A 27459-nucleotide genomic window follows, 5' to 3' on the forward strand; every position below is an offset into this window, starting at 1 on the left:
AACATTGGTATTCTCTCCATTTATTTCCTTATATTTGGGATGTACCCCTCGAGAGGAGCATAAATATTTTACACAAAAGAGAACAGCGGTTTGCTTATTTACAAGATATAATAAATGACTTACAACTCACAACACGTGACAGTCTGTGTTCTGAAGGCTGCTGCAGTAGTAACAGAAGGGAGATGGAGTGAGAGAGAGAGAGATGGCTCTTTCAGACTATGAATTGTGACCCAAAAGCTTCTATAACCTTTCCAGAACTCATGAATGTTTCCTTTATAACCAGAACCACCGCTTAAAGGGGAGGTAAATCCTAAAAAGATAATGGAAAAAAAACCCAACCGTCAATAAAAGAGAAAATGGCTAATCTATAAACTCACAACACGCAGTGCGAGCTTGTATATAAACGGTCCAGCATGGTTCACTTATTCTCGTAGTCGAAAATAGCCAACAGAGAACTACAATCGTTTTACAGTCCTGCTGAGATCACACTGCCTGACCGGACCCTACTTTCATCAGGTCAACTCTGGGACAGACAACTAATGCCTGATGTGTAATCTGTCATACGGTGTCGCTCTGCTACACGTATCTCCAGCACGCGATACCGTCGTGCGATTAAGTACGGATCAGACTCAAGACAGAACCTGGGTTTTCAGGGGCTGACAAGGCGGCGGAGCATACACCAAGTGGTGAGGAGTGGAGCTACGGGAAGAGGAAACGGTTCAGATTCGTTGACGTCAATCTGGACAACGGCCTTATTCTATCGTTTTGTACTGTAGAGCCTTGGATAAACATTTGCCTTTTAGGGAGGTATTCATTAAACCCTCTAGTTAGTTAGCCGGAGTACCCCGAGGGCTCGATGCTAGGCTCCCACCTGCTCTCACTATATAGAACATATCTGTGGAGAAAATAGGGCCTTTTCCGTTTGGAGGTAGTAACTTTAACATAACCAACTCCCACATCAGTAACATCGGTACAGTAATAATATCGTAACATATAACAGTCGGTGGCGATCTCTGTCTGGCTACGCGAAGACTAATCAACCACTCTTGACGCCTGCACTGACCATTTGCTGGTATAAAAGTTACCGCATAGTGCCAAGTATGACCATTGTAGAGGTTGAGTAATTAACCCATTTTCATTTATTCAACCTCTGGGCACTGCTCTAATAATGGAGGAAACCGTTAATCTGAAGGGCAGAAACCTTCACGAAAATGTCAGTTCTGGTCTGAGCGCCTTGAGCGGTGGTTTGGTTCCCTTTGGGAACTCCAAAATAAGAGCTAGACATCAGGCTTCCGAAAAGCACATGCATTATGTATTAATGATCAAGCTGCAGGTGGAGCTGGATGGGTGAGATATTTATTAAGGTGACCACGGCACCCAGCGGCAATTTCCTTGAACCGATGTCGTGACACCTCTGCGCGACCGATGTGGAATAATTACCCATTTAAGCTCTCATTTAAATGTCGTATAATGCATAACGAAATGAAGCCGATTTACAAGCTCGCAAAGCATCTTCTAGTCCACTGATCTCTGCAAATACACAGATTCACGTCAACAACGCACTGAAGGGCACTCCTCCTAATCCTATAGTGCTGTATTTACGACATGGTGTGTTTTGTGTGCGCCAGGCACAACCAATGGCATTCGTGTTGCCAGCCAGTGAGTGCACTTCATCTAATCCAGTGGTTCCCAAAGGGGGGTCCGGGGACCCCTAGGGGTTCTCGAGGGAGTTCCAGGGGCTCAATAGTTAGGAACCAAATGGACTCTTATGGGTCTGTAACTCAGTGTACAAATGGAACCAAATGGACCCGTTGGGGTCAATTTGGTTCGAGTTGTACCATTTGGTTCCAGTTGTACACTCAGAGTTAAATTAACTTTGATTTTACAATATACATTGGGGTCCCAGCGATAGAAATGTAATTGATGGTAGTTTAGCTGCGCTTTTGTCTCAAGACTGTAAATAAAAAAGGGTTCTCCCAAAAGTGTTTCCCCAAAAGCAGAGTTTCAATGAACCTCCTCTATCTCCCTCTCCCAAAGAGGAGAGAGGGGTTGTTGTGCGTATCCAACTTACTAATGAACCTCCTCTATCTCCCTCTCCCAAAGAGGAGAGAGGGGTTGTTGTGCGTATCCAACTTAGTGCTAATGCAGGTTTTTGAGTACGTATGGTCCTTAGTACACCATACAGCAAATCCATTGTGACCAGAAGAGGCTATTCTTCCCTCTATTGTAACGCGAAAAAATAAAAAACAGAACCAGTTAACACCGGCAGGCTAGCATGAGAGAGAGCGCTACTGTACGCGTGTGTTTGTGCACGGCGCGTGCAACAATTACATAGCCATGCTACCATCATGTCACGGGGAGAACGGATATGGAGGACAAACAGAAACAGTACTACAGCTTTTCCGTCTCAGAGTTTGTCGTCTGTTACGGGGAGGGCGGGGGAGGCGGTCGCTGTGGGGTCAGAGGGGCGTGGCTTAGATGGGAAGCTGGAAGCTGATGTCCACCTGAGCCTCCTTGGCCAGTGTCACGATTTCAGACAGCTTTACAACCTACAGGAGGAGAGACACACACACACACACACACACACACACACACACACACACACACACACACACACACACACACACACACACACACACACACACACACACACACACACACACACACACACACACACACACACACACACACACACACACACACACACACACACACACACACACACACACACACACACACACACAGTTAGATTCACCTGAAGAGAGAGAGAATGTGAGCATTGAGCAATATAAATATATCTAAATTTTCAATATTATGAAACTTGAGGGTGAAACACACAAACATCGATCGCCCAACGTGGTGAAGGTTGCCGCTCAGCCCCTTTGAGTGCCAAGCGTCGACTTGTCAGGAACCAACGAGGGAATTCCAAGGAGCTCAGACACCGAATCCTGAATGCCTGAATGCGTTTTCTTTTTGTACAATACACCCCCTGGCTCATTATTTTTGTATGGGATGTAAATGTGGCATGGATACAAACAGTCCATACATACAAATCACATTTCTTGCATCGCTGACTACATTCGGGGAGAGCAGATGCCGGTTATTTGGGGGAGAGAGAGAAAAAGACACAGAGAGAGAGAGAGAGAGAGAGAGAGAGATAGAGAGAGAGAGAGATGAAAGAAGAAAAGCTGCAGGAAAGGAACTGCAGAATAAATCAAAAGGACAGAGTGTTCTCCCGGTGTTGCAACAGAACAACAAACTCAAGGATTGATTGATTGGTTGAAGTAATTATTAAATTAAATTAAAAAAAAGAATCTTCTAAATCCTCCAGTTTTCTGAAATAAATATTTTCACAATTTTTCAAAAATAGCAGACCTACGAGCTCGTAGCGCGCCACAGAGTGGCGCGCAACGAGCTTGTAGGTCTGCTATTTTTCAATAGCTAAAGCATAACATAATGCCAACACCAAAAGGGGTTCCCGCCCAAAATTTGCAGAATTACAGTACATTTCAAGCACAACTCAATACAAAAACTGTCAACTGTGAGTGGACGCCCCGATAAAGCATTACACTTGTTTACAAGAGGGTCCACCATGTACAATTCATCATAACATTTAGAGATGTACACATATACACTTCTATATAGCCAAAAACAGGAAATCATCATAGAGGGGGTAAATAACGGGGAAAAGAAACACGTAAATTGAGGGGAAAAAGGGGTGATTGAGGGATTCAGATTTTACAGGGGCCAGTTTCAAATTGCAGTCGTCTGTGGGTGCCCTTTGAGAGCTGTTTTGAAGGAGTCAAGGGATTTGCTTGTCTTAATAAATGTTGGTAGGGCGTTCCACATTTTGGTGGCATAGGAGCGAAATTAATTTAGTCCCTTGTTTGTGCCGAATCTGGGTTGCACATGGTTTGTTGAACTCCCTCTGGTGTTGTGGATGTGGACTTCGTTGACATTAAGGAAGTATTTAGACAGGTACAAGGGTATCTTGGTGGTGTATCGAATCTTGTGGACCAGACCCGTTGCTCAGACACGCACCCTCTGTAGACATTTTTAAATCTCAACTCAAGACTCACCTCTTCACTCTTGCTTTTAGTTGAGTTTTAATATGCACGTTCCTACCCTGTCCTGACTGATTTGCTGCATGTGGTGTTTTTATTTATTTTATGTTCTTATATTCAATTTTGTTCTTTGCCATTGTTCTATCATTTTAACTACTTGTGTTTTATTGTATTCTATTTTTGTGTCCTGCCCTGTGAAGCACTTTGAGCTGCATTTATGTATGAAAGGTGGTATACAAATAAAGTTTATTATTATTATTATTATTGCAAGATGCTGTACTCTGTCGTCAACCCTAAGCCATTCCAGCCTGTCAAAGTGGGCAGGGGTGAGGTGGGTTCGGGGAGTGAGGCCAAGTAGTAGACTGACCAGTGTGTTTTTGGAAGTCTGGAGCCTTGTTTTAAGGGCCTTTGAGGTGCTGTGGTACCAAGAGGTGCATGCATAGGCATGAGGGCTCCCGTTAGGGTCTTCAAGGTGTTTTTGTTGACCAGTGAGGAGATCCTGTATAGGAATCTTGTTATTTGGTTCATTTTTCTGATTACGTTGGTGGCCATTTTATCACCGGAAAGATTTGCCTCCAGGATGGAACCTAGGTAGATAATTCCATCTTTCCGTGTGATAATATTGTCACCCACTCTAACCAAGAAGCCATCTGCCTTGCTGAGATTACCATTTGATCCAAAGAGAATGGATTCAGTTTTTCCCCAGGTGTAAAGATACTTTGTTATCTCCGAAAGGAAACTGCCTCCACAGCAAATCAAAGCGAGGTGGAACCCATCCATAAGCACAGAAAGACAACAGAGAAAGGAGGAAAAATGAATAAATAAACTTCCAAGCTACGCGGCAGCAGCGAGTGCCAGTACAGCTGTGTCTTTTGGACTCGATTACACAGCAGCATGGAGGCAATCAGTGTTGTTTTTTAAAGCATTTTTATTTTAGTTTTAGTCAGTCTCTTGGGTAGTTTTCATTTAGTTTTAGTCACATTTTAGTCACCTGGAATGTTTAAGTGTCAGTCTGGTTTTAGTCTACTAGTCGCAATGGCTCATTTTACACTCACGTTGCGACACGTTGTGAGCTTATATATAGACTACGTTCAGCATGCAACCAAGTGTGAAATGACTTTTACTGGATCTCTTCCAGTCCACTAGTCCCTTCCGAACATTTTAGTCTAGGTTTTATTTGTTGACGAAATTGGCAATATATTTAGTCTCAGTTTTAGTCAATCACAGCTTAGTTTTCATTTAGTTTTAGTCAGTGAAAAAAGGACGAAATCAACAGACATTTTTGCAATGTAATTGTAGCCATTTAATGACTCTGAAACGACTATCTGCTGTAATAAAAACCTTCAACATTCGAACTGTGCTGTTATGACTGACTGTGCTGTTATAATGTGGCTAAAAACAGGGGGAAAAATAAATCTAATTAATTTTGGTCGAGTACCATTAGCGCCGACTTGTGTCTTCAAACATTGGAACTGGTCACAAATGTCTTCTGAATCATGACAGTTTTCTGAAAAACCTGATTCTATAGTAGTGGTTCTAAACTATTTCATGTCAAGGACCTCAAAAATTACATGTATTTGGCCGCCGACCCTCATCTGAAAATATGTTGTTCCAGGGACCCCCCAGAAGAAAAGATTTGAGTTAAAAACATTTGCTCTGAAAGAATATATATTAAAAGATTTGCACCACATTTTCAGGATTTGTAACCCTTAAGTATAATAATACTTAAAACACCAAAAGGGTTTCCCGTCCTGAATGGGCTAATCTCACGGGGCTGGAGGAGAGAGAGCTGGCTAACTGACTGACTGAAGGAGTCGAGGAACGGAGGGATTTCCCAGGACTTGCCGAGCCTCCTCTCTCGCTCCATCTGTGCACATTCCGTGCCATGGACGCGTGTCACTAACTTGACGTACTGCCCGGATTTTCGAGCAGTCTCGTCTCACAGGTTTCTCCACACTGATCATGATTGATCTGGCTGTGGATAATTTATGAACACATTTGTGAAGAAAGCTAGTGGTAAGCATTTTCTTTTGAAGACTTGCCACACATTTTGCTAACTTTCCCCAACTACAGGCATCTATACTAGGCCGCCATCCTTTTTCCCTCTGCACTAAATATCTTTACCGAAAATAACTGATCTACTACTAGTGTCGGCATGTAACGATTCACTCAACTCACAATACGGTTCGTATCACGATATGAGGTTCACGAACTTCACGATGCGATTTTTCACGATATTAAAACAATATATATTTTAAAGAAGAATTACCGGTTTTTAAATTTTATATAATTTATCTTTCCCCCTGAGATTTTTTATTTAACTACATTGCAAAAGAAGTAGCATTACTTTTCAATGAGTCGATTCATATCGTCGGGATTAATATAGATATATCGTTACATGCCTAGATGTGTGTATTTCTACCCAGCGTCTGCTAAATGACTAAATTGTACCCAACCGGTCAGGGGAGATGGCAACCTATAGGGTTCTGCCTGAGGTTTCTTCCCATTAAAAAGGTTTTCCTTGCCACCGTTTCCAAGCACTTGGTCATGAGGGGAATTGTTGGGTCTCCGTAAAGTGCTCCATATACAGGTATAAAGTGTCATGAGACGGCTTGCTGTGATTTGGTGATGACGTGCCATGGCAAGGCTGGGTTAACCCTTAGACCTGAGACCGCATCGTTGTCGCCTTAAACCACTTTAAACATTATTTTAAACTATGCCTGTTGAAAAAAATAAAAGATCTACAAGATTGTAGATCTGCCATTTTTGAAAGATCGTGAAAATGTGTGAACATCTTTGAATATATATTCTTTCACAGTGAACATTTTTAACTCAAATATTTTCTTCTGGGGGCTCCCTGGAACATCATATTTTGAGATGGGGGTCCGCGGCCAAATACAGATAATTCTGGGGGTCCTTGACATGAAAAGTTTGAGCCCCACCGACATAAAAACATATTTTTTTTCAGAAAACGGTCATGATTTAGAAGACGATTTGTAGAATCTGTTCTCAGGTCTAAATAGGTCAAAGCACTGTGACTGCAGCTCCACAGAGATGGGGGGGGGGAGCTGGAGGGTGGACAGATCAGATGCATTCAAATAAGGACCGTGACATTTCCAGAGGACAGGAGAGCCCACAACATTCTATTGAGATTGACATGAATCCCTTAAAGCACAGACAGGCATTATGTGAGCATGTTGTAACCATGTAAACCCTCATAGACACGGACACGTGCACAGCGTGTGTTTCATAGACACGGACACGTGCACAGCGTGTGTTTCATTGACACGGACACAGCGTGTGTTTGACACGGACACGTGCACAGCGTGTGTTGTAACACGTCTGTATGCATGCTTGATGGACAAGATCGGGAGTGCACTCCAAACCTGACCTTTATATTATCACATTCATACACGCTTGGAAGACACATCAATAGATGTGTACATACCTTGGGGACACAACAAGTTAACGTGTGTGTGTGTGGGTGGGTGTGTGTGTCCTTGTGTGAAGACGCATGCCTGCATCCTTGTCCACATGTCCTTTCATACTCGTGTGTGTGTGTGTGTGTGTGTGTGTGTGTATACCATTTTAGCAGCTTCGTCCAGGTCGTCGCAGGCCAGGATCTTCAGTGGGCTGGCAGCGATTAGGGCTTTGGCGTCGTCCACTCTCGTTCCTACACACACACACACACACACACACACACGCAGCGCATGAGCACAACACAACACAAACGAATGGCACAATTGTGTGTGTGTGTGTGTGTGTGTGTGTGTGTGTGTGTGTGTGTGTGTGTTTGTGCGTGCGTGTGTTTGTGTGTGTGTGTGTGTGTGAGACAGGGACTAATCAGATAAAAGGAGTGCGGTTGACCTTCTCTTCAGTCTCCCCCAACCCCACTATAACAACATACTACACCAGTGGTTTTCAATCCTTTTCATATCAAGGTCCATTATTTATTCTGCGTTTGAGCCACGGACCACTATTTGATGAGATGATGATGTTGTTATCCCAAGATAAGGTTTTGTCTACAATTAAGGATTTATATTGTTATTATATATAAGTAGTAGAGAATGTAATGTTCTTTCCTTGATGAGAAGACAGATTGAGCAACAAACCAACACTAGCAAAACACCCCTCTCTAAAAAGGTTGTCTTTGCATCTACCGTACACATAAAAGACAAAAGGTACGAATAGCAGCCTGAACAATTAATACGTTCGGGACCTAGTCTCAATAAATATGAAATGGGAGGCAGTAACTCCATGTCTTCCTCTATATATACTCAAACTCATTGTGAAAAAACATGAATATAAATACATTTTACATCACCATATTAACCCATTTTGGGCAGGAACCCCTTTTGGTGTTTTAAACATCGTTATAATTTAGCTATTGAAAAAAAGCAAATCTACAAGCTCATAGCTCGACACTAGGTGGCGCGCTATGAGCTTGTAGGTCTGCTATTTTTGAAAAATCGTGAAAATATTTATTTCAGAAAACTGGATGATTTAGAAGAAATCTTTTAAATGTTGAGGTCCGAGAATCCGAGATATTTACGTTCTAAGAAGCTGTGTCCCCATAGAAGACTTTCCATTTACGGTTTGAGCGGGTTTTTTCTTCACCGGATCGAAACGGGAGTGATATGAGGGAAAACTGGACGTGATCAGACTAGAATGAGTTTGTGTTTATATGATATATTAATTTGTTTATGCAAGTATCTTGATCAAAAAAGAGACAATAATCAATAGTTGCAGGCTGCAGCCCTATTAAAAATCATCTTTAAAAAAAATCTGAATCAAACTGGCCCAATGTTAGTTCATGAGTACATCTCCAGATGCTTAAAGCTGCTATAAGCAATAATATGCCAAAATTGTAATGATTTTTTTATTTATTTTTTGACAGCCAGCAATGAGTAAAACGCTTCAATTGCGTCATTGCGTCATTCATTAACATTTTGACATATTATTGCTTATAGCAGCTTTAATGACTGGGTTGTCATTCGGTTGAAGTTTCCATGTCTGTCAACATGAAAACAAAAACAAAACAAAAAAATTATTCTGTCGTCTCATTTTATTTTTCCATGAGCCAGACTTTGAAACGGAGAGAAAACAAACAGTGTGTCAGTCCTCCTCCTCCTCTGGCTCCCGTCTTTCTGGAAGACTTTCAGTCGGCACTGTCCAACACTGGCAGGTGCATGTGCGTATGTGCATGTGCGTATGTGTATGTGCGTGCACGTGAAGGGTCTGGTGGCCGGTAATGACTGGCAGCTTGGAACAGGCAGAGTTGGACAGAAGGAGAGATGACAGGAGAGGGACACAACAGGGTCCCAGGGAGGCTAGTATAGACCGATTTATTATACGTTGGCAGGAACCGACCTCGTCAGCAAGTGAGTGGGAAATGAGGCATGAGAGTGAAGAAAACAACGTGTGTGTGTGTGTGTATCTGTGCTATACCTTGTAACCTGACGACGATGGGTATTTTCAGGTTCAGGTCCATGACGGCCATGATGATGCCCTGGGCGATGACGTCACACCTCATGATGCCTCCGAAGATGTTCACCAGGATGGCCTGCACCTGCAAAACAAATTATGATTTACATGATGAGTAATGTGTTTCTGCATCGTTTGGACAATACAGTGGAGGACAGAATGAGAGGACGGGGGAACGTTCCTGAGCTGGAGTCCCATTTCGACCTGAGCACGATTCTACAAATGTATTCTAATTCCTGACAGTTAACTGAAAATCACACTGAGTGGTGCAGTGGTGCGAAATGAAAGACCAAAACACAGAGTATAGAACAGCACAGAGCACTCTGTGTCCCGAGGTCAGTTAACCAATCAAAGCTGTGAGACATTAATGACAGTGCAACGCACAAGCCAAGTGGCCCCACGCCCGTGAGATGTTCCAGAATCCAAACGATGACAGTCCAGGAGCCAAGAATCAGGCTCACAGAGGGGTTACACTTCAACGTCACAACGCAGCCAGGACCAAGGTCTCTAGCAGTGTGTTTTCATTCCACAGTCAACGCACCGTAATTAACCAATGACATGAAAAGTGAGAGAAACTATAATATACAGTACGGTCTCCGTCGGGTGGAAACCATAGACTGTAAAAAATATGGACAAAGCGTTCCGCGGGTCTAACACGAACGTAAAATGAAGCCTGTCTCTATGTGTCAGTCCTTGCCATGGAGGCAGCCATATTTCTAGATCCGGGCCCAGGCCCAGCTGGCCCATTGGCTGGCCCAGACAACGAGGCGGGACTTCCCCCCTTCTTCTTCGTTGGTTTTTATTTTGAGTCGAGTGGGTGGGGGATCCCGTTCATAGACTGTAACGGTAGCCACGCCCCTCAGAACATGCGCGACTTTATGGTCATTTTTTTTATACATGGGACCATAATTTTCCAAAAAGAATATTATGACATTAGAAATGAGACTTTAAACTAGTGACTGGAAGCAAAAAGTATTCATGACCATGTTTATTAAGGTAATACAGTCTAGGTGAAGTTGGGCCCAAATACATGGACTTCTATGGGGCTATGGGTTTTTCTGGGTCCAGTGATAGCGCCACAACAGGCCATTATATGAACTTTCATTTCCTTAGTGGCTTCACAAAATATCTGTCTGACTGCCCCCCTGGTGGAAACCCCAAAACAGAAACTTTTTCAGGATTCAAAAAAATAATATATAGCAAAAGTAGCAGATCTACAAGCTCGAAGCGGACGATACTTCTGCTCGAGTGGGATACAAAGGCTGAAAGGCCTGTATTTACATTCCAATGGTTGATTGAGGGTCGCGCTCTACCGCAACGGCCAACCAGCTGTCCACTAATTGTTCTCAGGTCTTGTTCTCATCGTCTGGATTTTGGCCAGGCAGAAATGATTTGGACAGGCGGACGGACGCCTGTCCTCGCCTTATTGTAGATACGCCTCTGCTCTGAACCACTAATCGCTCCTGATATGCAGGTTGGTGCCTTGCACCTCCGGCATCGGTGTGTGAATGTGTGTGTGAATGTAATGCACAATCTATGTAAAGCGCCTTGAATAAAGGCACTACATAAATCATAAATCTAAAGAAGGATAGAGACCGAACTGGAGCCCCACCGCTATTCATTTCTTCAGTGGAAGTTGCTCAGTGGCGTTTTGAAGCACCCGGAAGACTTCCGGAAGTATAATTGTAACTCAATGGCTCGAGCGAGCGGAAGTTTAGCCTAGCCTAGCCCCGGACCTCAATTTTGAGGTCCGGGCTTTTCACGTGACGTCATGAACATCCGTCCACTTCCATTAAGTGCTGCAATTCCACATTTCGCCAGTAGGTAGTGGCATCTTCAACGTTGGATAGCCTTACTGGGGGCTTGACATGAATGCACCATTTACCATTTATATTCTTACCTTCCTGTCGGACGTAATGAGCTTGAAGGCTTCCGTCACCTGGTGGGCTGTGGCTCCGCCCCCGACATCGAGGAAGTTGGCGGGCGTGCCTCCGTGCAGCTTAATGATGTCCATGGTGGCCATGGCCAGACCGGCTCCGTTCACTACAAAAGCACACGTACCAAAAAGTACTGTTTTACTTAACCCATTAAGACAGAGAACATTTTGGTTTTCATCATCATCATTTTTCGAGCACGGTCGAGATCATAGATTTCACAATGCCACGCCAGACTTCCCGGTCCTGCATTGCCATCCCCAGTTCCTGCTTACTGATGCATGTGTCCCTAGCGATGACATCAGGGAACGACAGTTTTACACCTCTGGTCTGCTTTGAGGCAGGACTCCAGAGAAGAAGGGAAGATATAACCTCATGATCAGCTAGCTATAGCAGTGGTCAGTAAACTGTGTACTCCTGGATCGGACTAGTGAAGAAACACAGGGAACGTTGCCTTATATTAGAGAAGTCGATGGGTGGCTCTTCTTTTTGCGCTCTCATTAGAAGGCGGGTGTATTTGCCATCCAGCCGTTTCTTTAATTTCTTTGAAAGTGTCCATGTCTCGGAGCCATAGAGTAGAATCAGCTCGACTTGGTTTTGAATCATCAAATCTCTTGCACACCTGAATCAAATCTTTGTGACAGGTGGTAGAGTAGACGTGTATAATTTAATAAACCAACAGTGTGCGGGTTGAAGGGCATGAACGCATGCGTGCATTATAAATAAATATATTTTCTGGCTTTGTTCCCCTCAGCTTTTATTTCCTTTCAGCGGTCAGTAACCGCTCAGCGCGAGTACTGACCCAGACAGCCGATGGTGCCGTCCAGTCCGATGTAGTTGAGGTCAGCTTTGGCAGCCTGTTGGTCGCGGGGGTCTTCCTGAGTCCAGTCCTGCATATCAAACACTTTCTTCTGGCGGTACTCGGCGTTGGAGTCAAAGTTGATCTTGGCGTCCATGCACATCACTGTCAGGGAGAAACAAAACAAACCCTTCTCCTTACACAGAAAACTAATGTTGGTAAAACACAAGAAAACCATTGCTGTTCAGGAAACGTGATTTGACATAATGATGATAATAATGGGTGCACTTTGGTGATAACAGGTAAATGGTGCATTTATATAGCGCCTTTATCCAAGGCGCTTTACATAGATTGTGCATTACATTCACACATACATTCATACAATGATGGCGACGGAAACCATGCAAGGGACGAACCAGCACATCAGGAGCAATTAGGGGTTCAGTGTCTTGCTCAAGGACTCTTCGACTCTAACAGTACGTTTTAACAGCAGGCGAGCATCGGCCGACATCGCTTAATCGCCCGAAGAGATGAATTATTTGTATCTTTTCGGGCGACGTTGCCCCGCCCACTTTTCGACCATCACCCGTTCGCCTGCTATCGCCTGGTCCCGTAGACAAATAATGCACTTCCGGAAAATTCGTCTGGCTGTCGCCCACTGTTAAAACGTACTGTAACTTTGGGGGAGCCATCCGGCCACTCTACCCCTGAACCACCGCCACCCCAGGTAAGATCATGAACAAAAAAGGGGGGTTTTCAAAGTAGTCCTGCTTGGTTCCCAAAAGGTGTAAAATGCAGAGCAGCAAAGAAAAGGATTCCGAGGCAAAGACTCCCGTCTTTGAAAATATGTGGATGTTATTTACGAGCAAGGCATCTTTGACCTAGAATATAATATATACTATAGGAATATACTGAGAATGTTCAATATAGGAAAAGCACAAATGTATGTGTGAAATGTGCGAGCCAAGCCAATTATGACACCTACACACCCACCAGTCACTCATGGGTAATGAACGTAGTCTGATTTCAGCTTTACCGTGCGATTAGCACCTCTTAACACCTCAGGCGCCAGAGTCATTTTAGCCCCCAGTCATTAGACAGCCATTAAGAGAAGTGCAGTGGAGAATAATAACTGTATTTATATAGCATATAGAGAAGCCAGGGGAATGGTGAAACATGTTGCCAGTCAGAGACGAAATATTTTTATAATCGTCATGGGGGCCCGCCCTCTCCCCCCGCTTATACACCCCCCCCCCTCCCCCCCGCCACAGCGGGGGGAAAAGTTGTTCCACACTAAACCCAAGCGGTTTAAGTTCTAAACACTTATTTGTAACACTTTTTAAAGGCGTCAGTGTTTAGATTATAAACAGAAGAGCATGTTTAAATGCCATGATTGCACTGAGATCTGCATGTGTACAATAGGACAGGCAACGCGGTCCACCACCCCCCTGCCCCCAGGCCAGGACAAAAGAGGTGTTAAGGTGCGTTCAGATTTGGATGGTTAGAGCGGCGCGATTACATACAAAGTCAATGCAAAGATGAGAATCGCGCGAACGGTCGCTACGCGACCTGGCACGGTACAAACGCGACGGACAGAGGCGAATTTATTCCATAGAGTAATTGCGAACGCAGTGAGCACTTACTATGAGACCTAGCAGATCATGTCTGTCTGTGTGTCTGTGTGTCTGTCTGTCCCGCTATCCAAATATGGAGTGTGTTGCATCAGCAATCACTCAGCTCCATATATGGGCACAAAAGGGGCCAGGTCCACTCAGCTCCATATATGGGCACAAAAGGGGCCAGGTCCACATATACAGTAACAGCGGGACAGACACACAGACAGACAGACATGATCTGCAGGGTCTCAGCTGCGTTCGCTTCCCGCGTTTGCGCATCTTACTGGTGATATATTCAGGTCTAATTCATCATGAGGGCTCGAGCCCCGCCGCCCCCACGGAGTCTACGTCACTGGGCATTTGAGCCACGGAGGACTACCATTTGATGAGGTTTAGACTCTCAAAACGAAAGAATATTTTGTTGTCGTTGGAAAAGATTTTGTCCACAATTCCATGCTGTATTGATATTGAATCATAGGAGAGATAAAATGCAAACGTTGATCTAAAAAAACAATTATTGTACATTCTCTAATTGTGTAGACTTCTTGTAAATAAAGTAATGCAGATGTTTAAACCATTCAGGATGGTGTTTTAACCATAATTTTAGCTATTGAAAAATCGTGAAAATGTGGCACACATCTTTGAATATATATTCTTTCAGAGCGAACGTCTTTAACTCATATCTTTGCTTCTGGGTGGAGTCCCTGGAACTATAGATTTTCAGATGGGGGTCCGCAGCCAAATTCAGATAATTATGGGGGTCCTTGACATGAAAATGGTTGAGCACCACTGACATAGAAACATAGGTTTATCAGAAAACTGATTAGAAGCCATTTATTTTAGAATCGGCCTTCAGGTCTATGGGTTAAAAACAAATAAATATGAAGTGAAACGAAATAAAAAACTCAGGCTCAGTGTCAGCTGTCAGGCTAGCTGTAAGCTGAATTCCTAGATATTCTTACACAAAAGGCTCAACTTCCAGACCCCCCCACCCCCCTTCCCCCTACTGAATTTGCTGTGAATTGGCAGCAGATATTATTGTGTACAGTATGACAGTGATAGACTATGCTAGCTAAATTGCTACTTTTCCGTCTGTCCACCCACAGACAGACAGACTATATATTGAATTGCCTTTCAGCCATTTATATCTACAGATAAATTGCAATGTAATCCCGTTTCAATTTAATTAAGCTAACAGTTTTCATAGCTTCAAGTGTATGCAACTGTAAATGAATACGCATTCATAAAGTGAGTGGAAAATCGAGTGGAGAGGTGAGTTTAAGGTCGTTTAACCCATTCAGTGGGAACATCATAACTAATCCAACCGACGGATCCAAAGGACGTTTACACACGTCCTGGCGCATTTTCTATCAAACAAGAGAAAAAATGTCTGATTTATTTCTTTTTTAAAGTTGGCCTCTCCTTCTGCACCATACTCCTTGCTCTTCGCGCATGCGCATAGTCGTTCACTTCCCTGTTTACCGCTCACAAAGAAAGGCTCAGTGCGCGTAATCTAAGGAGCTCTCCGTGGTTTTGACCAGATAAGCTCTTAATTTCTGACTTCAACATGCCTCTCGTTCAAAATATGAAGCGAGGGATCATTCATTTATCGTAATGATAGCGAGGTAAGCAAACAATATTATTCCTCCCGGTTTTTGTCCGGAACGGAAGGGGGGCGTACAGAGTAGAAGCGGCCATATCTTCCCGGCACTCCGAGCTTCTATTTTGAAAGAAATCCTGGCACTGATTGTGTTTTAACACTTTGACCCCCAATCACGAGTTGCCCGACCTAATTGATAAAGACCATTTGTTTTATTCTCCGTTTTGGATATATTTTAGGATATTTTAGGTTTTCAGCAGACACTCTGTGATGACATCACAGGAGCTACGATCATTGGTGATTCTTCAAAGGTTAGTGAAAAACTCCTGCAGTGAAGCTATCACATCGCGAGCCACCTGGTGGACAAAAGTGGTGGTGCTTAGGTGCCAGGTGATTTTAGGCTATTCCACTATGACGCACGTCAGCTTTCATCTTGGATGCTAAAGCATAGCATCAATGATAGCGACCGAAAACGCCAATGCCTGCAAAGGCACGGCCTAAAACAGAAACTAATGGCTATTGAGAAAGAAAAGCAGTGTGGGTGGGGGCCTGGCAACCGTGCATAGCAACCAGAGTGGTTGAAACACAGCGAGGAGATGCTATAGCGATCTCAAACGCCTTAAGACGAGCCTGCTCGTCATCTGTACCCAGCGTCATTAATTTATAGTACAGGTACAGAGATTAAAATAGGGTGCATTTTGCACCACCAAAACGCAGTTTATAGTTAAGGGTTTAATAGTAATACGCAGTTTAATAGTTAAATAAAACAACGACCTCTGTATCCACAGGATGCACTACTGTACTGTTTTTTATTCTAGTTTATTTTGCTAGCTTCAGTTATAATAATCATTTCTTCTTCTGTTTTCTACATGAATATAACCACATTATAACCATATAAAATGAAATGGGAGTTAAATGCTGCAATTTGTAAAAAATAAATGTCCTTGGGACTCATCTAAAAGACCATCCCTGCATCCCGGGACTCATTACATTGAAAACCTATTTACATCACTGCAGGCATCTGTAGTCATACGGATCCAACGTGTTAAAAGTGTGTATTTGTGGCCTGAGTGCATACTATTCGAGCGTGTGTGTGTGTGTGTGTGTGTGTTCCTGCGTGCGTACCGAGGCCATCGGCGTCCTCTACCAAGGGGTTGATTTCCACCATGGAAGCGTCATACTTGATGAAGACGTTGTACAGTTTGATGATGTTCTCTGCTGCCTCGTTGACCAGGGCATCAGGGAAGTTCATCCCCTTTGCCATCTGAAAGACAAAACGGCAATGGTGCGTTCACACGGGCAGGTAGAGGCAAACGATACAAAGCTACACGGTGTGTGTGTGTGTATATATATATATATATATATATTACACAGCAGCAAGATTTGTGAACTGTTGCGACAAAAGAATGTTAGCCATTAGAATGGATGGTGCTACTGCTAACAGTTCTGGGGAAACCAGAACTTTTTTTCTTTTTTTTTTAAGCAATAAGGTACACCCGCACACTGTATCTGCTCTGTACACGAGTACTTAATGAAGCAACGTTTCGGTCCCTCCGGGCCATCCTGAGACATAGGGTATGTAGAAGCCCATTTAAATATACAGGGGTGGAGGATTGGAACAAAATCCCAAGGGAAATTAAATTTGCCCAGTCTTTGAACATTTTTAAAAAATATGTTGAAAAAGTTAGTATAGTGCTGTATTTATCTATTTATATCTATATATTGTCTTTTGTTTATTGATCTATGATGGCCGGTTGTAAATGTCATTAGTATTGTAATGTTAGTACACATGTTCTTCTGCATGTTATGCTGCAACTATTTGTGTATTTATTTGGATCACAATGGAATTAAGTCCTCAGACTTTTTGTGCAATCCTGATCATTCTGTACTGCTCTTCTATGAATTGTATCATGAATATATCAAATAAATCTAAATCAAACTAGAACTGCACTCTGCCGAGTGCATACTTGCTTGTTGCACACTAGTAGGCCATAAATGGCCAACTAGTGCGCAAGTACTTTAGACCGCTGTAAACTGTCACATTTCAGTATCTCTGTGAAGGAACGTTTGAAATGTATAATCATTATATTGTGGTTACTTTGTGCCAAAAAGTGACAGCCGTCAACGATTTTTTTGGGTATGCGACAAAATCAACAAATCTGTGCCTGGTTTGCTGGGACCAGATTACACAGATGACCATTTTTCTTACGGCATCATTGAGAGCTAGTCATACATATACACACACCACGTACTCTGCTATACAGAAGTATACATATACATGTACTATATAGAGTATGTAGTTGTAATTTGATTAGCAGTATACTGTGGTTACTTGGTGCCAAAAAGTGACAGCCGTCAACCATTTTTTTGGGTATGCAAGAAAAGCAGCAAATCTGTGCCTGGTTTGCTGGGACCAGATTACACAGATGTCCATTTTTCTTACGTCATCATTGAGAGCTAGTCATACATATACACACCACGTACTCTGGTATACATACGTGTACATATACATATACTATATAACGTATGTAGTTGTAATTTGATTAGCAGTATACTGTGGTTACTTGGTGCCAAAAAGTGACAGCCGTCAACCATTCTTTTGTGTATGCAAATCTGTGCCTGGTTTGCTGGGACCAGATTACACAGATGACCATTTTTCTTACGTCATCGTTGAGAGCTGGGACCAGAGTACATGGTGTGTGTATATGTATATCCAGCCTATGTATATGTATCTCAATGATGACGTAAGAGAAATGGTCATCTGTGTAATCTGGTCCCAGGAAACCAGGCACAGATTTGCTTACACAGAAAAGTGGTTGACGGCTGTCACGTTGAAGAGACCGGGCGAAATTATTACTTGCGCGCTCTGCTTGCGCAAGTAATAAATCAAACACATCATAGTTACTTATATACAAACTAATTATGTCCATATATGGACCTTTACCTTGACAGCCTGTTCCATCTTGATGCCCTCCACGATGTCGATGGGCTCCTTGACGATGGCGTCTGGATTCTCCGCTGCCACGTCTTCGATGTTCACCCCGCCCTGAGAGCTACCGATCAACACAGGACCCTGTACGGGACGCAGGGGGGCAAAGGGCTTCATGTTTAGACTAGATGTTCACCCCGCCCTGAGAGCTACCGATCAACACAGGACCCTGTACGGGAGGCAAAGGGCTTCATGTTTAGACTAGATGTTCACCCCGCCCTGAGAGCTACCGATCAACACAGGACCCTGTACGGGAGGCAGGGGGGCAAATGGCTTCATGTTTAGACTAGCTGAAACCCATGGCTGGTCTTATCCGCCTTCTCCGTTGTGTTCCACACTTTTTCCCCATCACACTTTCTGCTCGTGTCTTTTGTGTCATTCTTTTACATTTATTTTTTCGTTTTGAAGGAACATTGAGTGAAATTGTGATGAACAAGTGGTTTAACCCATTTAGGCTTGACATCGAAAAGAAAAAAAAGTCCTCTGAAAGAATATATATTCAAAGACTTGTGCCGCATTTTCACGATTATTCAAAAATAGCAGACCTACAAGCTTGTAGCGTTATCAAAGCAAACCTGGGCTTCCATAACACCTCAACAGTGCCACTGGCTTATCACCTCCATGCCACGCCCCATTGATGAAATTATTTGTTCAAAAGTAGCCCAGACCAAGTATTAACTGCAATATAATATACTTTTCAGATGGTCGACATTTCTCGTTTAAAAATATATATTTTTAGTGGTCTCATAAAATATTCTAATTCATTGGGATAGGATTTTTAGATTTTCATGAGCTGTACGCCATATTCATTAAGATTAAAACCAAAAAAGGGTTTAAATACTGCACAATGAATTGAGAATATATGAAAGTTTCACTTTTTGAATTATATTACGGAAGAAAATTATTCTAATTACATGGGATGGACCTGTAGAGTCTGGAACTACACCTCCCAAAATCCGAGGAAGGAAGCTGGCATTTTCGTTCACAAAAATAAATATCTTTACATTTAACTATTTTATATACATTTCTGCTAAGCAGCCAGCTATTTTATATGCTTAGATGATTTTGATTTATATTAGGATAGATTTGCGCGACTGTCAAGACAAAACGAAAGTGAGGAGGCTTCACTTCCGCTTTATGGCTTACTCATGATCAGAGTTTCTGTTGCTCCAGACTGTTAGAAACATTTGAAAACAGTCTGACCACGCAAGACTGTTTAACAGTGGACCAACATTTTGGGCGTACACAGACGCCCAAAATGTTCTCTCATTTATCCAGGAGTTTTGAAGCTCTTGCCTTCATTGGGGAAACAAATGATTTGCTCTGGATAGCAACATGGAGCATCGCCAGAAGTTGTTCATTATTTGTGCCATTTGCTAGTAAAACGTTTCAAGCAGAATGGAGCATTTCAATGAACACAATGTGTTGCTTCACATTATATGAAGAAAACATGATGCATTCCAACAGATTAAATATGGTAATGCATAGCGCAGACACACAACACGCAAACCCTCTGCCTGATAAAAAAAAACAAGAACTGCCAGGCAACAAGCTTGAAAATCTATACGGGTCCCAGTGGATCGCTGTGTCACCTGCAGCAAACCGCACCAGGGTGTGAATAGAATCTGTCCGAGAACACCTTCTCAAAAAGTGCCTCGGTGCGGTTGCTTTGGTCCGTACCCGAGTTCGATTGTTGTTTTCACACATGCCCAATCAAGCCATATCAAGGGGGGCAACTCACTCGACTGGACTAAAAAAAAAGCAGGTAGACAAAAACAATGCCAATAAAACGGCTCAAAACAAATGTGACGAACCACACAGAAAGGAAAACCTCTGAAGAAAGGAGAAAATGCAACAGAAACATCTTCCATTATATGCTGTACTATTGCACCACCTAGTGGCTTACTTCAGAATTTACAAAGCATACCTACTACACTCACCTGGACAGTGGGTACAGGGCCAACTAGAAATGCACTCTCGTCGAGGTGCCAACTTGCGCCTTGCACACAAGTAGGCCATACATGGCCTACTTGTGAGCAAACAGAGTGCGCAAGTACTGCTACTAACAAATGTCTATTACAAGTGCTGTTCTAAATCCTTTAGACCCGTTATTGACCATCAACAACAGCCAATAAGCGACCACCATTTCTTACCCCCCCCCGACATACATACATACCATCACCAAACGTACCTTAGTTACGTCATCAAAATGGTGGTCCCTTATTGGCCGGTGTACAACACCGACATAAATACATATTATTGGACGGTGGACGCTCTGCTTGCGCAAGTAATAAGGCAATCATGGAAGGACGTAGGGCCCCACACACCATTCTTTAGGCAAAGGAATGACTTTACTGAAGAAAACATTTCGATCTCACAGGATCTTCATCAGGTCAGTATGTCAGATACTACCTCCTTCCATTCCTTATTCTACACAGTGCATAGTCCCATTCCTATGTGTGTGAGTGTGTGCATGCGTGCGTTGAGTGAGTGCGTGTCAGCGTACCTGGAAGTTCCTGTCCATGGTGATAGCGAAGTAGTACTCCCTGCGCGGGTACCGGCGCTCACAGATGAACACCTGATTACAGATACGTCCCTGCTCGCCAGTCTGCTTGGTGTACAGCTTCCGGCCAATCATCTGAGACGAGATGTCGCGGGCCTCCTCTGGCCTGGTGTTTTGGGGGGGATGGAGTGTTGGAGAAAGGAGAATATAGGGGAGGGGGAGATGAGCAGTGAATGATGGGAAAAGGGAAAGGTGAAGCCAGACGAGGAGTAGGCATGTAACGATATATTGTATATCAATATATATCGATATTAATCCAGCCGATATGAATCGATTCATTGAAATAAAAAAATCGAGTTAGTCATATTCCATCATATTCAAGTGCTTTTGGAGAGAAATGATAGTCACTTTCAGTAGTAGAGCACTGTAGAGGGGAGCTGTGTGTCTGTGCCCAGGTGATGATGGTCATTGATGCTCATCAAGGAAGGCAATTATGTTTCTGCACTGTCAAAAGCAATGCTACTTCTTTTGCAATGTAGTTAAATAAAAAATCTTAGGGGGGGAAGATAAATTATATAAAATTTTAAAAACTGTAAATTTTAATATTGTGAAAAATCGTATCGTGATACGAATCGTATTGTGAGTTGAGTGAATCGTTACATGCCTAACGAGGAGGATATGATAAGTGTGTTTTATCATGACATACAGATAAAAGTATGATCAGCCATGGATTATCCATTTAAGATTTCATGGGGATTAATTGGATATTGACAACATTTGAGGGCAGGTGTTTCTTGACCAGACAGGGATACCTACGAGTAGACAATCTTCACTCCTCCCTTCAGGCCGCCCTCGAAGGTTCCTTTACCCCTGCCACCGGCCAACACCTGTGCTTTCACCACCAGATCCTTGGAAGCTGGGAGAGAGAGAGCGAGAGAGATACTTCATCATAATATACTTAATCTACGACTCACAATGCATCACAATGTGGTGCGTTGTGAACTTTACTATTTGTGGTGATTGTTTTTTCTTTTTTACATTTCCGTCTATAATTAGACGCCCATAATAGGGACGTCCGCCAGGTTGTTGTCTGTGTGCACAAAGTCCTGGTTTACTCCAAAACCAATGGTGAAAATAACTGGTGTACAGTTGGAATACTTTAATTCGTTTAGCAGAGGTGTTTACAAAGTTGCTTTTTTGTGCGGGGTAGATGGATTAACTTGCATGCAATGACTGCACCACTAAGTTGTTTTCTACCGCGACTGACTTATTGTTCAATTATTTCATGTTCCAGCCTGCGCCATTAGCAGAAGGAATTCCTTAAACACTCTGGGCAGCTTCATTTAGCTAGCTTCAGTTCACACTGAACTGCTGAGCTCGGTGCACTGAACTGCTGAGCTAGGTGCACAAATTCTTCCTTTGTAACAACTTTCATAGTTCTTTCAAAAGGTTTATTCTCTACATCACAGGACAAACGTTTCAGCTATCCGGCCTTCATCAAAGGCTGGATAGCCGAAACGTTTGTCCTGTGATGTTGAATAAACCTTTTGAAAGTATATTCTTGGTGAGTGCGACCTCTTCACCTATTCTACATTGTTGATTTAAGCTGGTAACGCACCATAAGTCAGAGCAGAAAGTTAACTTTCATAGTTCGCAATTTTGTCTTTGGGTCCTCACTTCGAATTTCACTTACCAGTAGTTGTCCACTGTCTCATGGGAAGCACATTTTAAATGTTTCACCAACCAGTGAGTTACATATTCAAATGTCTTTGAAAATGACAGCCAGTTGATATTGTTTGGAATACACAAACATTGGTCAATGTTTAGGATGCTTTCTGCAGCAATGTAAAGTGTAATGTGATTGTGTTTTCCGCCAAACACAAGAGCCCTGTAAGAATGCTGTTGTGTTCTTGTTTAAACAGTGTCAACGGATAGATGTAAAATATCTGTACACCAGTGTAAACCGATACCACCGAACCACACGGTTATATTTAGACCGCGTGTGCTATACTGAACAGCTCTGGAACTATTTAAAACACACATGGATGGAAATATTTAAACCCCACAGATAGATCATAGTACGTCTGTCAGAAGTAAAAAGACCTCACATCATGCAAGTCCTTCTCTTGTTGCTCAAAGAAAACCACCTCACACCACAGGGTGCAACTAGGCCTACATAACATCATAGGTTTGTGTGTAGGAGGATCAAATGGAGTAAGAGCATAGAATGAAGGATGAAGGATTAGACGGGATTTAAAGAAGTGAAAGTGAAAAGACATTCCACTGGAAGGAAACGGTGTCTTGTGATTAAAACAACACAAGACGAGCTTAAAAAGAGTACAGTCCTCCATACCCGAATGTAAAGCTTCTAAGATAGCTTCTCGCCCTGGTGTTTAATTCAATATTTATCTGACTAAAGTCCCTCCCCCAACAAAACCGTGGTGAAAGAAGTTTTCACATCTTTATAGCCGGGGCGGGGAGCCAGAGGCCTAAGGATTAACCTGTTTTTTTTATTTGTGTTTTCTCTATTCACAGAATGAGAGGCCTGCTCTGCCGAAAACATTGCAAAAGAAAGTTCTGGCCATTTTTGTATACCACACCATAGACAACCAATGTAAGGCAAATTTCATCATGCTTTAAGTAGCATATGACAATTGTGACATGTCAAACTAGGGTGTTTTCATGATACTAAATCCATTCCAAGCATTTGTTCTGCACAAAAGACACTCCTTGGCCTAAAAACGGCCATAGCAGTCATCACAAATGTGAGTTTTTCATGCAAAACTAATGCTTGGAATAGATTCAGAATCATGAAAACCCCTTAGTTTGACATCAATCACAATTGTCACATGCTACTTAAAGCATGATGTAATTTGGGAAACGTTGCATTATATTGTTGTCTACAGTATGGTTTGGTATAGAAAAATGGCCATAACTTTTTTTCGCGATGTTTCCGGCAGAGCAGGCATCTCATTCTGTGGACGTTAATGACCAAGTGTATAGAAAAAACACAAATAAAAATGACATGGACATCACAGGTCCTGTCCAATTTGGGGCCTGTGGCTCCCCGGCTAATAATACCACGGACACGGTGTCAAAGTAGTCATTATGCAGAATGCCCATTTCAGAATTACCGTACATATATCATGTTATAATTGTTATTGAACTATTGCAGCTGGTACACCTGTACAGTGGTCTAATGTGCATTTGCATTTTTATTTACCGTTAGCTTGGCACCACATTCAGATATTAAGACAGTTCAAATGTTTACAGACTATCTCCTCCAGTGACACATGCGTGGCTGGCTTACTGATCTGCTTGGCGATGGCGTAGGCCTCGTCCGAGGAGCTGGCCACCATGCCGATGGGCACTGAGATGCCAGCCTCTTTGAGCAGGCCGAGGCTCATGTATTCATGCAGGGAGAGGTTCCTCTGCTGCTGGAGGTGGGAGGGCTGCGGTTGGTTGCCATGGCCACCAAACAGTCCTGGAGAGCCGCCTAGCACCTGCAGTCAGTGGGAGATGCACAGCAGAGCGTGGAGTAGAGTTTGGTTAAGAACCACTGCAATAACGGGAACTTATAGATCAGCCATTTTCACCACATAACACGATCAAATAGCAAGGTATATAGTAGTCTTCGTGTGGTTATAAAGGCCTCGACTGTTTCAGGAATACACCTCAATTCATCATGGCTGGTTAGCAGCCATGGTGCGTGCCTACAGTGCTAGCTAGAGAAACTAAGAAGACACGGCCAACATTTACTAGCTTTTGGCTGGTGGTCATTTCCCAAGCCTGTTAAGCCTATAAGTGTACGTTTGCATAATAGTCAGTCATGTTTTATATCTGAATTCTGAAGTGAACACAAAACACAGGCACAAAACCACAGTATAGGTTTAAGGGTCATACTTTACTTTACTACTTGGGTCTATAATGCATTATAATCGCATTTCTTATGTACCGGTATTATAAATTAATGCATTTTTAGGGCATCATAACACTCGCTATAAATGTTCATAAATATGTATGGAAACTGATAACTTTTAATTAAAACATATTATAAGTGCTGGTCATAAATTCATAATACATTACAAGCTCAGTGGAACAGCACATTGTAACCATCATAACTTAGTCAGTTACAAAGTGTCTGTTATTGAGTTATGCATAATTATACACATTTATAACAAGTGTTATGAAGCATAAAACGTGCATTATAATTCATTATGATGCATTATAGACCCAACCTTAACATAGTCTTACCAAGCCGGTATTACTGAGCTATCTAAAAAGATTTGCCAAGCAACTTTCCAGTTTCCAAATGATTGATAATAGGACAGATGTGATGGCACAGAGATCAATTGAATTCCAGAAAGTGAAAGACACACATTTAATTATGGTAACACAAAAAGTATTGCCCAGGAGCATCGAGCCAGGACTAGAGATAAGTGTCCAGGAATAGTTTATCGGATCCAATTAGGAGCTTACCAATCAACCAATACAAACAAAACAAAAGGCATTCTAATTCATTCTTCTTTGGCTTTCCTTTTATAGAGCGCACGCAAGCTTGTGTGTGTGTGTGTGTGTGTGTGTGTCTGTTTGGCATGCATACCAATGGACAGATCGGGGCCACATTTATTGTGCACAAACTGCACACTACCAGTAGCCCAGCTTTTCCTCCTCTGCAAATGTGTGTGTGTGTGTGTGTGTGTGTGTGTGTGTGTGTGTGTGTGTGTGTGTGTGCTTGTATTAAACGACGTTAAACTGACCAACATTGCAGCTCTAGGCCAAGCTTGAATTATCCTCTTTCAATCGGCCAAGCTTTTGTTTCATAAAACTCCACCGTAGACATGTTATGAGCTAATTTCTGTCAATACAAATTCTGTGCAGGTGTTGGAGTTTGGAAGCACACGTTTTTATTAACGGGTCACACTGATGCCTCTGCTGCATTATGTGCAAATTCCGTGGTACGCAGGGACGTTCAGTTAATTCGACGAGTGCTTCCAAACTCCAACACTTGAAAAAAGAATCACCTGCACAGATTTTTTTCTTGAAAGAAAGTAGCTCATAACATCTACAGTGGCGTTTTATGAAACAAAAGCTTGGCCGATTGAAACAGGGTAATTCAAGGATGGCCTAGAGCTGCAATGGTGGTGAGTTTGAAGTCGTTTCATACAAGCATATCGCAAAACCAAATTGGATGAACTGACTAGATTCACCCCATTATTAAAACACTAGTTGCAAATTGCAGCTAGGTGTATTGATGTTGGTACCATTAGGAGAGATACATGTTGATCAAAATGACAATGCTTCTACATTCTCCAATTGTGTAGACTCCTTGTAATAATGTAACTCTTGAGTGTAAATTAAATCAAATGGACTGTCAAGAGTTAAAGATCTATGTTGGCTTCTATTGACTATGGCTGTCAATAAAGTTTAATTGATTTGATTGATATATTGGGTCCATTTGGTTAACGACTCTCCCATCATTTAGTTGGGGGGACCACCTGGAACCCCCTCCAAGGACCACTGGTGATGCCCGGACCACTGGTTGAAAACCACTGTTTTACGAAACGACAGCTGCTGCTGGAGGTCACTCACTGTGTGAGGGACAGACAGTTAGCACTGTTTGTTTCAGCAAGATCCATTCGGTCCCAAGTTATTGGGACTCCTAACCGTGACATACAGACACACGGGGAGCCCACGAGCTCCCGATGGGGGCCCCCCAATGCGATCAAACCATTATGACTCGACATCTTTCATCTCAGGTGTTATTGCCTTGCCATTTAAACCTGTAAACAAGCAGCCCCGTCGTTGCTAACGGGGTTAGCTCTGTTAGCTCAAATACACTGCAATTCAATGGGGCTACGCTACGATGCTAATGTCACAATTTGACCCTGTCACTTTTCAGTGAGTCCCCCCGGCTCCCGACGGGCCGTCAAAAGCCGCACAGGAGGGTTTTAACCAGCACCGTCTGCCCCTGCGGAGCCTCGGTGCTGTGGAGTCCGCTCGCACTCACCTTGGAAGCGGCGCTAATGGAGCCTCTGGCCCCTTGGCTTCTCAGACTAGCGCAAAACAGGGACGCCGCCATGTTTGAGTGTATACAGTATACTCTCCCTCCTCTCTCAAAATAATATGCTACAGGCGGTGTGTCACGTGTGCTCCTACGCGGTGCACGACGACAGTGAGTGAACTACAAAAGCGCGCGCGCGCACCGTTCACGCCACGGCATTGAACTACAAAACCATTGCGAATGCGTAGTACTGTACGGTTTGTATGAGAGAACATCCATTAATCCATTTAATGTATTTTCTTTATTAATGCATACACGCATGGGCACGCATATAGACAGACACATAAACGCAATAAATTATTCGTTATTATGCGATGTTATGCATTATTACAAAGCAATTAATGTTAGCCCCACCTTTACCAGCTGCAACATTAAAGTGATCAACACATTAATGATAATTAATTAT

The 27459-nt window shown here is 42.9% G+C and overlaps 1 protein-coding gene across 1 annotated transcript; it reads right to left on the bottom strand.

Annotated features, from left to right (window-relative positions):
- LOC308331143 (succinate--CoA ligase [ADP-forming] subunit beta, mitochondrial) lies at positions 1 to 27127 on the bottom strand. Its single transcript, XM_080786344.1, has 11 exons — positions 27000 to 27127; positions 24300 to 24492; positions 21806 to 21905; positions 20993 to 21155; positions 18442 to 18570; positions 16623 to 16761; positions 12285 to 12446; positions 11449 to 11591; positions 9513 to 9633; positions 7649 to 7737; positions 1 to 2549 (listed from the first exon to the last, which is right to left on the bottom strand). Exons 1-11 carry the CDS (start codon positions 27069 to 27071, stop codon positions 2475 to 2477), a joined length of 1386 nt encoding a protein of 461 aa, XP_080642470.1. The 5' UTR covers positions 27072 to 27127; the 3' UTR covers positions 1 to 2474.
- Positions 27128 to 27459: the final 332 nt, after the last annotated feature.

This window comes from Protomyctophum bolini (genome assembly GCF_963924005.1).
Source record: "Protomyctophum bolini genome assembly, chromosome: 16".
Lineage (NCBI taxonomy): Eukaryota > Metazoa > Chordata > Actinopteri > Myctophiformes > Myctophidae > Protomyctophum > Protomyctophum bolini.